The sequence below is a fragment of the Arvicola amphibius genome, chromosome 3 (genome assembly GCF_903992535.2).
Source record: "Arvicola amphibius chromosome 3, mArvAmp1.2, whole genome shotgun sequence".
Lineage (NCBI taxonomy): Eukaryota > Metazoa > Chordata > Mammalia > Rodentia > Cricetidae > Arvicola > Arvicola amphibius.
In genome coordinates this window covers 5,058,945-5,075,246 of record NC_052049.1, presented here as the reverse complement: position 1 = coordinate 5,075,246, position 16,302 = coordinate 5,058,945, and the positions used below count along the sequence as shown (strand labels likewise).

At 46.7% G+C, this 16,302-nt stretch overlaps 1 protein-coding gene across 1 annotated transcript in view; it reads right to left on the bottom strand.

The window, feature by feature from the left end:
• Nucleotides 1-4,069: 4,069 nt before the first annotated feature.
• Nucleotides 4,070-16,302, bottom strand: part of Adcy2 (adenylate cyclase 2) — a 335,378-nt gene continuing 323,145 nt past the window's right edge. Inside the window, exons 24-25 of the mRNA XM_038322841.1 lie at nucleotides 10,593-10,717; nucleotides 4,070-4,728 (exon numbers count right to left, since the gene is read on the bottom strand). Coding sequence (XP_038178769.1) covers nucleotides 4,576-4,728; nucleotides 10,593-10,717 — 278 coding nt within the window. The 3' untranslated portion in view covers nucleotides 4,070-4,575. The remainder of the gene's footprint in view (nucleotides 4,729-10,592; nucleotides 10,718-16,302) is intronic.

Genomic DNA, 16,302 nt, shown 5'->3' with positions numbered 1-16,302 from the left:
TTTATTTAAAATGACACCATACCAGTTCATTCTGAACACCTGAATAAAAGGAAAGCTCGCCTCCCTTTGGTAGCAGCTGTGTTTGTTTTGTGCGCTGGCTTCCCATTTTGCACGCATTCTGTAGGGGAGGGGTTGACAGGAGCACCTCTTGGGTTCTTCTCGGTCATGTAGGGAAACTTCCCTGGCCACCATACAAACATTGCTTCTGTGTTTCTCTGGGAGGAAATGTAAAAAAAAAAAAAAAAATGGCCTTTGACATGACAGAACTCCAGACAGGACATTTTGTTCTCCTGAGGTCACAGATAAATTGATTTTACACAACTGAGAACCGAATGGGTGGCACTGCCACACCTCAGGAAGAAGCTGTAGGGCACAGGCACAGGGCACAGGCTGGACTCTGGTTGTCGGGCTGGCTTAGCGAAAACTCTGCCTGCTGCACTCTCTTTCGATTGGATCTGTTATTTTGTCATCTTTAAGTAAAATCTTGGAACTTAGACAAGGTTTCACGTGAATCAGAGCATTACCAGAATGGGCCATGTGCAGTGTGCACAGTCCTGAACCCTGAAGTGATGCATTCCTGGGTCATTGCTACTGATGCTGAGGATTGAAGCCGGGGGCTTGCACACTGTGCCCCTGAGATCCACCTCCAGCCAGAGGCTTTCATTCTGGGTCCTTTCCTCTTTTGGAAGCAGCTGACTTTTAACCTATGTTGGAAGTGTTTATTTTGCAATAGACCTTGACACACACTCGTGCACTAAGATATATTTTTAATGAATGGATCTTTCCGAAGCCATCATCTCTCATCTTCCCTGACTGAATTTTTCACAGTTAATGGGCAGGTGATTTAATTAATCTTGGTACACAATCACTGGTTTCGTTGTTTTGAATCTGCAAGGTGATTTCTCTAAGGATATGTGATCCTGAATTGCTGGCAATTTCAAGGCCGAGTAACTCCTAAATATTTATCTTCTGAAAATTGTGTCAGTGTTGCTGCTCCTTTCCTCCTGAACAAACAGTAAAATAGTACATGTGAGGTGCTTTTGGACACGTTTTAGCAGAGTTGTAACAATATAAAAACCACAAAAACCTGGGTTATAGAAATCTGTGTAAAGTACCTTTTATTCATTTATTCTTATAACTAGAACCTATAAGTAGATGAAATAAATCAATGTCAATCTAAATTATTTTTGTTACTTCAGGGTGGCTCCTACACCCCTAATCTACTGTTGCTCTTTTCTTCTGTCTTCCTTCCTTCCTTCCTTCCTTCCTTCCTTCCTTCCTTCCTTCCTTCCTTCCTTCCTTCCTTCCTTCCTTCTTGCCTTCCTTCTTGCCTTCCTGCCTTCCTGCCAGTTATAGACATCTTAAGGAAAGACATTATTTTTTAAAAAGATTTCTATTAAATTATGAGCATGTGTGTATGTCTGTGTGTGGTTATGTGCACAGCAGCTGGTGCCTGCTGGGGACAGAAGAGCATGTCACATCTCCTGAAGCTGAACCTACAGGCAGCTGTAAGCACCGGACATGGACGTTGGAAAATGAACTTGAGGGCTCCATAGGAGCAGTGAGTGGAGTGACTGCTGAGTCCCTAGCCTGGAGAGTCCACTTATCAAATCCCCACCACTGTTTGATGCTGCTTCCTGCATCTGTGTGCTGATAAGGAAGCAAAGGAAGGCAGAGGAGCTGTGACGGCTGCTGCCTCCGGGCAGGGCACTACGGAGCCAAAGGGAACATGGGAAGATGACCGACAGCCACCTCAGCCACCTCTAGTCACATCAAAGCACGGGAGTTAGGGGACTAGCCTGATGTTTTGTGGGAGAGGCTTTCCACAGGGCTAAAAGGTGAGGGCGGGTGCGTGAGAAGCAGCTTCACATGGCTCATGCTGGCTCTGTAATTCTTCTGATTTGCATGTTTCTAAGAATATTTTTTGTTCCTCAGAGGTCAAGATGTTCTAATCAGGAGTAGCTACTTCCGATCTGATAAAACAGGCAGGTTTTCTACCTTAGTGCTGCCAGGGCCACAGAGCATACTCCTGACTGGGAGCCGCAGACAGGATAATGTCTCTGCGCCTGTCTCTGCATTTGTAGTTGAAGAGGAGGGAGTCTCACATCAGGAAAGTGGTCCGAATCCCCTGGGAAGTTATTTACCTAACACAGGGAAGGAAGTCACTTGGGAATTTGTAAATGTGGGCTGGGCCGGATTTCTTCTTCAGTGGTTCAGGTTTGGGTTGAGAATATGCAGGCGGACATCCCACCCTGAGAGGCTGGTGTGAGACACACAATGACCTTAGGTGCTGTCAAAATTATATGGATGCTTCAGACAGGTAATTAGCTCCGGCTTCTACCCTCCCAGGTTCTTGTCTCCACAATGCCCTGTCCTCTGTCTCTCTGGGGGCTCTTGGAGGAGACCTGATGAATCACTCACACAAGTGGTTATTCACCAGAGCATGGCGGCCTAGAATAACCTGGGGTGTGAGCAGCACAGAGAAAGACACTGGACGTGCCTGCTGACGGCTGGACTGGCGCCCCCAGCACACTAGCCTAGGTTTTGGTTAGAGGGAAGAGGAATGCCCTAACATCACATCTCTCCCTTCAGTTACCATTTGGTTATCTAACCGTATTAAAGCCAATATCACATGTAGTTCCAGGATCCAAAAATGCCCGGTTGAGGCGGAAAACTGAAAGGCCACGCTGTGTACACATACACACACGTGTGGTGAAGGACAGTTCTGAGTCGAGGTCCTGGCACCACAGCTGCGTGCCTGCTGTGACCATGCTGGCGAGATCACGCGGGGTACTGCCAAGCTCTTTCTCTGTCATTAGCTCGTTTGATCGCTGGATTCGATGAGCACGCAAGGAGGAAAATACGCCTAGGAGGAGTCAAGCGACATGTCCGAGATGCGCAGCTACTAAAAACCAGAGCCAGCGGCTCTGAACTGGAAGCCAGTGCTTCACATCAGGGTATCCACTAATACACTGTTTCCTGCTAGCCCATCTGAGTCCTCTGCTGCCTCTAGATGTCTGCTCGGAACTGAAAGAGGAAACCAAGTTTGCTCAATCAGCCTGTTGTCTGCAGTGGTTTTCTTCTTTTAAACATTTTTTAAATGCACAATTGCTCTCTCTCTCTCTCTCTCTCTCTCTCTCTCTCTCTCTCTCTCTCTCATCATTTGGCAAAGTGTAATTTCTTTATGTTAAAAGAAAAAAGAGAAAAATAGCCAAGCCCAAGCAGCTTCAGGGCTGGATTTGCTGCAGACATTGTGTCCATGTCTTCTTAAGCCTCCTCAGACAGCACAGGCAGCTTGTGAGCTCAGCAAAGCCTCTCAGCCCGCTCAGGCTATTGTGGCACCTGATTTACACAGCTGGTTCCAAACGCTTCCGTTTGACTCTGCAAGCCCTGGCAAGGTGTTTCCCTACCGAGGGTCCAGTAGGCATACAGGGCTCTGAGGCTTGTACTGACTTTTTACTGTTTATTTTTTTATTTTTATTTTTTTGGTTTTTTAAGACAGGGTTTCTCTGTAGCTTTGGAACCTGTCCTGGAGCTAGCTCTTGTAGACCAGGCTGGTCTCGAACTCACAAAGTTACGCCTGCCTCTGCCTCCCGAGTGCTGGGATTAAGGACGTGTACCCTACTGCCCGGTGACTTTTTAGTGTTTAAATGGTCCTCAAAAGACAGCATAATTGAAACCAGACCATCAGATACACTCGACACAGATTCTCTCCTCCCAGAAAACCATTTCACAATCTACTGCATCACAAACTGTGTTGCTGTTTCCATCACGCAAGGGTCTGTCGCCGTGCTAGCTTCCAGGCCATTTCTGAAAAGGCTGAGACACAGAAAACAGACTTCCATTCTGGACCCCATCACAGGAGGAGGAAAAAAAAGGAAAAGAAAGAAAGGATATAGCACTATAAACCAAAGTACATAAATCTTTAATGAATTAACCTTACAAAAGACAAATGGCATCAAAACCTCCGACAAGTCTGGTACAAAACTGGTCCTAGGCTGTTGAGGACTCATTCTGCTGATGGATGGCAATGGGCCGCTTCCACAAGACAACAGAGCAGGGTGACAAGGGCCGCGAGTCCCGGCCGAGGCCTGCGGATGACCACTGGCATTGACAACGCGTGGACGGGTGAGCACAGACTCCATGTTGGGTTACAGGATCAACTTAATTCACAAATACTGTGTGTTTGAATATCAGACTAGGGATGCAGTTACGAGCTACCGTAGTTTCCAGACAAGAGCATGCACCGGAAGATAAGATACACCCCCCAGTTTTATTGCCTTAAGAATTTGTGTTCATTTCGCCTCTCTCTTCAACACTTCTTTGAATGCTCTCCTAGGACGCGCTCCCTTCTCCTTTTGCTTAGGAGTAAGCACAGTGCAAGCGGCAGGACAATCTGGGCGCACGCAGACACCAAACAGTACGCCACTGGGTCACAGGAACTAGTTCTGCAAGGGCTCCAGAGGGTGGGACAGAGCACGGACATCAACATGACGGATACAAAGGCGGCTGCAGTCAGAAAGTGCGTGGTACGCTCCTGCACGTACACTCTCCTTGCCAGGAAGGGACAGATTCTCAGGACGCCAAGTTGCTCTGAGAAAGGGACCTTGACATCTCTGTGTTTACGAAGTATGTCTTCAGGTCCCCCTTCCCCTTCACGTTGATGATGCCGCGGCATGTGCACGTGTAGCCAAGCGTCTGCAGGACGAGGCTGGTCTCCTCGGTCACCTACGGGCCACAGGAACACACACAAAGGGGTTACTCCCCAAGTCGGTGCCACCACTTCAAACAGAGTCAAAGAGTCTTCCTGTTTCCTACCCCAAGAACTCCATTCCTGAGAAATTAATAGAGGAAAAACAATCTACCAGAAAATGTTAAAGTCAGTCATGTTTAATTTAGTGCTGGTATAAAAAAGGAAACGGAAAGAGCCTAAACTGTCAAATAATGTCCAAAGTTAAGACCCCTGTGGCTTATCGGGGAGGGATAAGTAACACTGAATACCCTGGAAAAACCACATGGAGACACACTACTGTAGACGCTTCCTAAAGTGTATGCATACTTTGGAGTTTAAATGGAATTACTCTATAATGAGGGGATGGGTGACAGTCCCACTTCTAGACACCACAGGCTACCAGGGGAAAGCCTGGTGCTAGGGATGGACGAGTCTTTTGGAGCTAGTGGTCAGTGGAGTCCTGTAGAAACCATTATAGGCTATCGCCATTGCTCTTGGTTATCCTCCAGGACTTGGCACAGATCTGGAAGCATCATCTCGACTGGTTAGCTAGGCATGATGCTATTGGAGAACAACAACTAACTGTCTTCCATAGCAATGAAGAACACTGCAACCTACAGTGACTGACCCGGAAAGATACACCTCCCAGTACATGAACCACAAGGCAGAATGGTTGCTAGGCATGATGCTATTGGAGAACAACAACTAACCATCTTCCATAGCAATGAAGAACACTGCAATCTACAGTGACTGACCCGGAAAGATACACCTCCCAGTACATGAACCACAAGGCAGAATTCACATGTGGTATCATTAAATTGTGCCAAATACCTATGGTTGGCTAGGTCCTAGCTCTAGGGGAGAACCCAGTACCATTGCTCTGCTAAATGGATGTAGTATAAACTGCTCCCTAGGCTCTTTCTTTCTATACCTATAAATGAATGCATCTCTCCACCTTCATCAGAAAAGCTTCTTTTCCTCTAGATGGCAATAGCACAGAGACTTGCAATTGGCAGACATGCAGAGAATAAGAGAGTGTGAACCCCTTGGCTCTATATGGCATCTCTGTATCACACTTCCTGCCCCAAGGCTCAGGGATCACCACAGATGGGAAGACCGCACTGGCCACAGGCAGTGGATGAATACAGTGAGACACAAGAGGGCAGCTTCGCCGGGCGGTGGTGGCGCACGCCTTTAATCCCAGCACTCGGGAGGCAGAGGCAGGCGGATCTCTGAGTTCGAGACCAGCCTGGTCTACAAGAGCTAGTTCCAGGACAGGCTCTAGAAACTACAGGGAAACCCTGTCTCGAAAAACCAAAAAAAAAAAAAAAAGAGGGCAGCTTCACATATGAACGTGGGAGTGTCGTGTCTGCATGTATGAGACCTGCACAGCATCAAGTCACACAACATCCCGGAATGGAGGAGGGAAATAGGTTGCTCCATCCCTCAGCTGAGGAGATGTGGGTGACTGGCGGCTGCTGGGGAGGGGAATCAGAGTCCTTCAGGTCCCCAGTGGGTTACAATACACTCATGCACACACTAATGTCACGAAGTGGATTCCATGGGTTAAAAAAACCCATGAAATTGGAAGAGTATAATGTATGAAATTTTCAATCATAACTTTCCTCTCTGTTACACTTGGAATGTAAGCAGAGACGAGCGGCTTTTGGATGAGAGCAAGGTGAGTACCCAGAAGGAAGCCTGCCTGGCACCCACATCAGTTTCTGAGTCAGCACAAGCCACAGGCTGCAAACTTTCCCTGTTTCTACAGAGATCTGCCCTAGTCCCTCCTCAGTCATCTGTGGAACTGCTCCACCTGCTCGAGATGTCCTGGAACACAGAGTGTCAATAAGAAAGTCCCTCCGAGTCACACAGGGCATGGCCATGTCCACAGTGACTAGTGGGACTTACAGCCTTGCTGTTTCTGATGTCTACACCAAGGACTTTAAACTTGTCAGAAAACTAGTAAAGCATTTTCTAAAGAAACATCACGTTCTGCACATTCTGCGTATGGGGAGGAAACAGATTTTCCAGAAGAGGGAAAGGTGTCCTTGGTAGGGGTGTGGTGTTCTTCGTTAGCCTATAAGGAGACTCCATGTCGTCCAGGATTGCTTGCATCTCGTGGCGCTGGTTAACAACGCTCACACAGTAAGCACTGGAGGCCTTGATGCTCTTGAGCATGGTTGAACTCCTATATTGGACCACTGGTCTCTTGGTACAATGACCAGCCTCAGCCCCCATCAGAGGAGCCAAATCTCAGCCTACCAGGTAGAGGGGATGTGACCAGATCAAGGTTACTTGAGTTGGATCCTGTGAGCATGGCCAGTTGCCTCTTCCCATAGCAATGGCCAGAGGACTTGGTTGTGCCAGCTGCACACCTCCCCTCTTTTCATCTGCCTTCTCTCTGATGGACTGTTGCTCACCTGGCGAGAACTAGGGTCTGACTGATTGACTCAAGTGGAAGGAGGTGAGCCCTGAAAAGCCATATTTGCTCCATTAATTACCAACCAAAGTCAAAGTTCTCTTTCAGAAAGGCCACTGAAATCGACTCCGGTTGGGCTGAACAAGATGGAGTGCTATGCCTGGCAGGAGGGTGAGAGTAGGGTGAACTAAATCCCTGCTCTTGATGACAGTAGAATATATAATTTTTTTTCCTTTTTTGACAGTGCTGAGTTCAAATCTAGAGCTTTGCACATGCGAGGCAATGCTAGAAACTTCTGGTCATTTGAGACCCTTATCCAAGCTGAGGCACACAGCGTGGGGAGTTAGCACATCTTCCAAAGGACAAACGTTACAATGCCTACGATGTATGTCCAGTGATTTTCATGCAAATTTTCCACATTGGAATTATCCTTCATAACAATACATAGCTGGGATGAGATGTGAAACCACTTAATTTTGAGAATGAGGTAGGGGAAGTTGGCACAAACATGCCCATGTACGGACACACACACACATGGATGCATATACATGCAATCACACACATAGACACTCATGTTAAACACACATGAACACACACACGCAAACCCACATGCGAATTTACACAAATACACATGTATGCACACATGTGCAAGAACACATATACATACATGCAAACACACACACATGTGCACACACACTTCTTTCTCATCTGGGGAGTTTAGCACCTCATGCAAACACACATGCATGTGCACACACACTTGTTTCTCAGCTGGGGAGTTTAGCACCTCATCGCGGATGCCGGGCACTATGCTTGAGCAGGCACATGCGTTCTGGGGACTGGTGAGCAGCTCACAGGCTCCATCACTGGAAGACAGATTGGTTCTTGTTTATTTCTAGTAGTGAAACCAATTCTGGAGAAGGCACGTAAGAACCATAAGCGTAGGTGTCCCAACTCTTTAGGAAAACTCCCTGTCCCTCTTTGAGGGACAAACAGTAACTGTGCTGGGGAGCATTGTGCTACTGTAATGGCAGGCTTCAGAAAGGCTTTCTCCAGTATAAACATAGGTAAAATAAAACTCTACTATAATTTAATCAAAAGACATGAAGTGATTTGGATATGGGGTTGATGATGGGAATAAAGGAGATATTCTCCATGTACAATCTAAAACAAAATTTCCATATCATGGCACAAAATTAACTGTAATTTTCCTATAAATGCATCTAACGCAACATCTAAACCTTGGGAACACACGTCTCATTCTACAGACGTTGTGTGAAAGTGTAAAAGGATGTAGGTTAAAAACAAGGCCAGGGCTGACGAGATTAGTCCATGGTTAAGGGCACACGCTGCTCTTACAGAACCCAACTTTGATTCCCAGAGCCCACATCACGTGGCTTGCCACCACCTGTGGCTCCAGGTCTCAGGGCTCAGGCACCACGGCCTCTGCAGGCGGCTCTCACTCACAAGCACACATCCACGTTGCTGCCCCCATGACGCATATTCTCATGCATATAATTAAATAAAGATACATAGAGAGGAGGACTTGTTTTCCCTTGCTCTTATTCTTTTATTTCTTAGATGTTTCTTATTTCAAATAGAATGGGCAGCAGCCTCCTGAGCTCCCTTCTGCACAGGCCTGTGCTGTTAAGTTTTCTCCCTCCTCCATGTGTCACTCTCTGACCGTGCCCACACCTACCTTTCCTTCTTTCCCCTCAGTGGCCCCAAACCTTTTCTCCACTGCCTCTGCCCTGTGGGCAACGCCCATTCTCACCAGAGGCCAATAACTAAACAGGGGAATAAAGAAAAGAACTAAGAGGTACGTGGTAGAGCAGGCAGCCCGGTGCCATCATGTTCTCTGCGAGCACCTGCTCCGAGAGGCTCTGGGAGGGAAAAGCTCACGGTCTCAGCAAAGGACTAAGAACTCCTACCATCTCTCTTTGGGTAGCTTGGGACCCAGGTCTCCACACAAGGCTAGAATTTAGAACCAAGTGTTTAACCTTTGTATATCATAATTTGAACGATGTTTACATGTCTAGTGTTGCTCGGGAGAGAGGAAGCACAGGTCCAAGCACCTATAGCCCCAAGCGATCGTAGCATCCCAGCCCTTCATTGAAGAGGCAGCTGTAAAATCATTTAGGAATCAGACTAACTTCCCTTTCTGGCCTGTCCGCTCACTTTCCATCTTGCAAAGTCATCATGGTTTGAAACATGTCCTCTTTTATGATGCTGTCATACCTGGGACCCGATGGCTGTGATGAACACTGTGCGCCCATTGTCTCCTGTGCAACACTGTTCCACAGTGTGAGGGCACTTGGTGACAAACATGTGATCCAGACATAGTCTATAGCTCAGCACATGAGTGGAGCCAGGAATTAAATGAGATAAACTGTCAACTCTAGGGGGCACAGCCTTCTTCTTGGCCGCCTCCACCCCATCTTGGGACTTTCTATTCTGACTGGGTTGTCCTTCCACCCCACACGAACTGCCGCTCGGTTAGAGAACTGGAGACATTTCATAACATTTCCTAAAACAGACCTTTTCTCATTACCCATCCAGCAATTCACACCCTTTTTTTCTAGAATATGATTAGTGTTCTTCTAATTAGAGTTACTTTAACTACAGCTAAAATGGATTTAATGGCAGCGGGAATACTAACATGTATTGCGCGAAACAGTCCCATACCAGTTAGGATTTAAGGGGGTATTTATTTTGGGGGGTAAAACTTACAAAACACCAACCGTCAGGAAAGGCGCCTAGTCTAGAGCAGGAGCTGGAACCAAGCGCCGGAACCAAGAGAGCTAGCAGAGGTTTGCTGCTCTTTTTAAAAGATAAATAGATCACGCCCCACTGGGCTGGTATTTCAGCAGCTATTGGCTGAAGGAGCGGAAGGTCCTACGGCAGCAAACATGGTATGATTTTATCTTTTCAGGTTGTTGCTTTCCCTTGTCAGATGTTGTCTTTCTCTCCCTGGGGTGGACTGTGGAGATTTGGGGTCATTTAGAGCTCTTGAAATGCCACGCGAGGCTGACTTCACTCTGTCCTTTCCTGTCAGTCTTACTTTCGCCTGAGCTTCAGGCCTTCCCTACAAAGTCTTTATATGTGATGGGGCCAGAAAAGGGGAACAGTTCAGGGAGGCACCTCCAGGGCACTCAGTACAGGAGGGCCACTCTTAGGCACCCAGGGCCCTGGGCCACCATCCTGCCATGCAGGTCACTTCTGGTCAGAGGATGGTCTTTGTAAGGTCCATGGCATTAGCATCATTAGAATCTGGTTGGTGTCATTCCTAACAGTAAATGCAAAAACTAAAACATTTTTCCTAAAAAAGGGTTTAAGTAAACTCAAAGTTTACCTATTTAAATTTTTAAATTTTATTATTATTTTACTCTTTGATGTAACTTGATGTAGACACCAAGGGTGTCTGAGAACACCTTGAATTACCTGTATTTTGTCCAGGACCCCAGTGCTGTCCATTCTGCTGGCGACATTGACAGTGTTGCCCCAGATGTCATATTGTGGTTTCTGAGCTCCTATGACACCGGCTATTACAGGTCCATGATTAATACCTGCAACATGACAGAGCTAGGTTAGCAAGATTCTAATTGCAGCAAGTGTCCTAAGTCAGAAATCTGTCTAAAATGTGCTTGAGACATCATTATTAAACAAATGTTAACCAAACCCACGGGCTCTACACATCAGAGTCCAGAGGAATTCCAGTTTTATCCTCTCAAGATGCTGTGGTGCTCATGATGTCGGCATTCCCTTTAGATCTCAACCCATGTTGCAGGGTTGCCGTCCCTCCTCTGTTATAGGAGGGCATGCTTCAGAAAACTAATTACTGTGACAAACTGTTTTTCTTGATGTCACAAAAGAATCTTAGGCTGAGATCATCACAAGACTCTTCCAGAGTTCATAACTAACGTGAGTTTTGCCTTGTTTCTGTTTTCTTTTTGGAGACAGGGTCTTGTCTTGTAGCTCAGGCTGACTACAAATTTCAAACCCTCCTGTCAAGTTCTTGTATTAAAGGTGTGAGCTACCAAGCCTAATACAATTAATATAATTAATTTCCAAATACTCAGATTTTAACTGTGTACCCTGAGCAGATGAACTCAGCGTATTTTACCACCCTTTTGCCAACACAGCAATCACAGCGGCCACAGGAGCCACACTGATGCAGCATCTCTGACTGCCATGAACTACCCTCAGTGCTCCCCCAACAAAATCCTTTAACAGGCGTGATGACCCTAGCAGGTGGGTCAGACCACTATTGTTACTGTTTTGTGAGAAAGCAGAGGCAGGTGCCATGGCTCAGGCAGAAGGCAAGCCAGCTGTGGATTCTGGAGCCCCTAACAGCGCTTCTCTTTTGTCTCTGCTACATGTGATTTTTACCTGCATTGGCTCATGGCTTCTGAACATGTTCTTGATGGTGATTTATTTTGCTACACTGTTTCCCAATGGATTCCTCTCACTGGCACTACTTCTAGAGAGCGCAGAAAGCTTCTGCTCAGGTCTGTGATAATAACAAAACAACTAATATATGTGATAAAAAGGTTGGTGGAACTCAAGTTTGAGGATCTCTAAAAATTATTGGAAAGGGACCAGAGAGATGGCTTAGTGGTTAAGAACACTGGCTGCTCTCACAGAGGACACAGGTTCAATTCCCAGCACCCACACAGTGGCTCACAGATGCTTAACTCCAGTTCCAGGGAATCTGATGCCCTCTTCTGTGGGACCAGGCATATGGCAAACAGACATACTTGCAGGTAAAAAAATCATACAATTTAAATAGTGATATTTAAGCCAATCAGTGGTGGTACACACCTTTAATTCCAGCATTCAGGAAGCAGAGGCAGGTGGATCTCTATAAGTTCGAGGCAGCCTGGTCTCAGAAGCAAATTCTAGAACAGTCAGAACTGTTACACAGAGAAACCATGTATCAAAAGCAAAACAAAACACATTAATAGAATTTAATATAAACAAGTGGATTATACATACACTGGCATTCAGAAGTAAGGGCGAGTCTGTGATCTCTGAGATTGTAGGAGAGCCAGCTGTTGAGGTTGCCCTCCACAAGGAAGTGACACTAATGACCAACCTCCAAGCATATTGGGGTCTGGTTCTGTTGAAGCTAAACCCTCCTCAGAGTGAGGAATTTCGTCTTGCTTGGGTGGAAGTCTCCCTTCTAACTGAGTCTCCAAGAAGGCCAAACACAATATGGAGAATTCCATAGTGTTCTTTTGCTGATCCAGCTGGCCCAGTTCTTGCTGAAGGACAAACGATTTGTGGGAATCTTGGACTATATGGGCTTTATGTATTACTTCCCCAGATAATACAGCATTCTGGGACACACTGTTAATGAAGGTGACAGTGGTTCTACTGAGGCCCCTTTTTGATCAGCTGCAATTATAAACTCTGGTTACTGCTTGATTGGGGTCAGAGTGTCATCGCTAGGGGTGGGGCCAAGGCGATGGCACCTATTATCAGAAGTCAGCGGGGCAAGACTCAGACCAGTGTCTGTGACTGACAGGAGCCCTGTGATCTTCTAAGCCCACTTCTTATTTCTTGCCAAGAAATTCAGTTCAAACACATAGACCCATAAGTGTTTGGGTGGAGTAGAAGGGGGCCATTGGAATGACTGATAGGCTTCTAAGACCACTCATTTACCTTTTCTCCTGCATCCAACATCCTCACCACTTCTGAAAGATGTAGTTTCTGACTGCAGACCTGCCTACTGAGGGATGTTTTTTTAGTGATAGATTTCTGCAGTGGGAATCTAGGCTCAGAAACAAAATCCAAATACTATTCTATTAAATCCTGCATGTCCGAGAAATGAGAAATATATTCCTCTTTGCTTCTGTGCTGTACTCAGCAAAGCTTGCTTCTACTGTAGACAGTTCAAGTCCTACATTCATCTCTCTCACAAGGGTCAGAGCACCCAGGAGTCAGGTCAGGATGCTGGCCCGAGATACCAGTCCCTCATCCATCAGCGTTTCTAATGGCTGTCATAGAGTTCTGCTTGGACAATAGCTCTTGGGGATGGGTGAGGCCTGAACTGGTTGAACTGGTTATGACTAGCAAAAGGCTACTTCTACTTGGCGCAAGATGAGTGTGCATGATTTATGGCTCCGATTCCATGGCATGCAGAAGAAGATGCATCAAGAGTGGATCTAGCTCTTGCTGGAACCATTGCTTTCTGTGGTAATTTTATTCTGTGTTCCCACTGTGATCTGCCATTTGCTAGTGTTCTGTGCTGAGTCAGACAAGGAGCACCTCTTAGGGGAGCCTGAGGGCATAAGTAAGGGAGACTCAAAGGCAAGTAAAACTCGGGTTACGAGACCATAGGGTTGAAGTGTCTGCTGAATGAAGAGATGTAAGCTATACAATAGTCAGAAGAAAGGAATCCAACAAATACCTATTGAGGGCAGTCATTCACTGCTGAAAATAATTCAGAAAGTTTGTATCTAAACCAATAACTACCTTTCCCAAGACTAATCTGCTGCAGCTAGTCTCAAACCACATCCTCTTCCTCCTCATGAATCTACACTGGTCCACGTCCTTACCCTCCTCATGGGACCACACTGGCCCATGTCCTTACCCTCCCCATGGGTCCATTCTGGTCCACATCCTTACCCTCCTCATGTGACCACACTGGTCTGCATCCTCTTCCTTCTCATGGGACCACACTGGTCCGCATCCTTACCCTTTTCATGGGACCACACTGGTCCACATCCTCACCCTCCTCATGGGACCACACTGGTCCACATCCTCACCCTCCTACACTGGTCCACATCCTCACCCTCCTCATAGGACCACATCCTCACCACCTCATAGGGTCACACTGGTCCACATCCTTACCTTCCTCATAGGACCACACTGGTCCACATCCTCACCCTCCTACACTGGTCCACATCCTCACCTACCTCATGGGTCCACACTGGTCCATATCCTCACCCACCTCATGGAGCCACAGTGACTCACTGGGTTGTTTCTAGCTTTATCAGGGGAAGAGGGAAGGCCTGCGTGGTTGGAAGATATAACAATGCAGGGTCTTCTGCTCTGCCCACAGAGACACCTGGCTGCAAAGTACGGGCCAGGATGGCTTCGCTACACCAGTGAGCAAGCACAGGAAGCACGGGGCCTGCCTGACTTGTCTGCTTTAGCGCAGTGTGCAGGCCTGTGGTCTGAGCTCAGCTTTTGCTCCTGTGTGTTTTCTCTCTCACGGCTCCCTGGGGAGACACTCTCTCACTGGCCATTTGCTCAAAGCTCTGTGTTGGGGTTGGCTGAAGTTCATTACCCGTGGATTACATCTGCTCTGTAGACGCCTCCTGTTTACTGTGTGACCACATCTTATTACAGCCAAGAACCTGCTGGGGAGATGCAGAGAAGTCCTGTGTGTTTCTAATCCACCACCTTCCCCCTTTCAACACTGAGACCACTCTGGATGTGACACAGAGTTATCCTGTTCCCATGTCGCATGGCTGGGTTATTTTTGTTCATGTATGTTTGGAAAAGGTATTCTGTCTATAGAAATCTAGTGTTCAGGTGGTCGGGCCTTAAGGAGGACAGACTTAGTGAATATTTCACTGTGCCGGGTAGACTCAGCTCTCCTGAGCGTGGGCTACTGCAAAGAGTAACCCTAATCCTCCAGTCTCTCTCTGGCTTTCTGATTTGTCATGTGATCTCTCTTACATATACAGCTATGATGTCACTGCCCCATGCTGTGATGTCATCGTGAGGGCCTCACTCTGGGCCAAATGAATGGGTAGCATCTGGTCTTGCACTATCAGCCTCCAAAACTGGGAGCTGCACAGCCCCATTCACTTTATCAAAGCATCCAGGGGTTTTGTTATAGCAACAGAGCAGTAGCACCTACGCTTGAGGACACTATATTCCAGGCTGTCAAGAAAATGCATAGAGAAAGCTCTGATGCAGGGATCAAGAAACATGTTCGGTCTGGACTGCTGGCCGACAGGGTAGCATCCTGGTCCCCTTGCCCCCGACTTTAGTGCTAGCAGAGTCAAGGGAAAGGCTCACCCATACAGAAGTGACACGGAACAAAGGAAAACATGCTCAGATGCTGACAGCAGTATGTGTCATGAAGAACATCTCATTTGCCATCAGGAGGTTTTAAAATTCAGGCCACATGTACCGAGATGGAAGAAAATAGCTTCAAGTATCCAGATTACCACCCCCCCCCCAGTAGAAATCTGTATTAAAAGTAAAGTTATAAACCACACAGATGGATCTTGACACAAGAACTGCTTGTCTGTGGACTAGTGGAAGAAGCAAAATGTGTTGCCAAGAAAGCAAAAAAAAAAAAAAAATTGTCAAAGAAGCTCTTAGAAATCACGAATTCCTGCAGACACCGTGCATATATTACAGGCCAGCTGTGTGCTAAGCTGATGGCTTCAAACATTGCTTTTTTAAAGTAAGACTTTGGAAAAAGCAAGTCATCACGGAACATGCTAAATATCAACTTAAAGTTTGTTAAAAAAAACTTTTCAGAAATCAAGAAGTTTTGTTTTCTCAGTCAATTAGAAGTTATGACTTTTTTTTAACTACTAAAAATTTCTACAAGGTTGAAGAGAATGGGAAGAGCTACCTGGGACACACGTTTTGTGCTCCTGAAGACAGTGCTCCTATAAATGGAATCCAAATCCAGTAACATGTATACTTGGTTTGTTTGCTTTTCTTTTGAGACAGAGTCTCAAGTACCCTAGGCCGTCCTTGAACTGTTATGTAGCTGCTGGGGACAGTCTTGAACGTCACTCTTGAATCCCCCGCTCCTAACTCTCAGTGGTGGAATGACAAGACATGCCACCACCCCCGGTGCTAAGATACACCCTTCAGTGACATTGCTTATCTTTGGAACTGGTGTGGAAGCTAGCCGAAGTCAGGTCATTGTTAATAGCAAGTATGGTGGCTTCCGATCCAATGCCACAGCAAGGGAAGAGTTATGTGCTAGGCAAACCCTCAGCTGGCTGGGGGGAGTTCTGGGGACTAAGGCACAGCTCCAGCTCCACCTGTTGAACTATGCTTCTTTTCCTTGAGTTCATTCGAAGGGAGTGCCTCTTTTCAAATTGCACAGAAGCAGTTCTGGGGCTCACGGCCTCCCTACGCCCTTCTAGACACAGCCAGCCTCACACCAGCC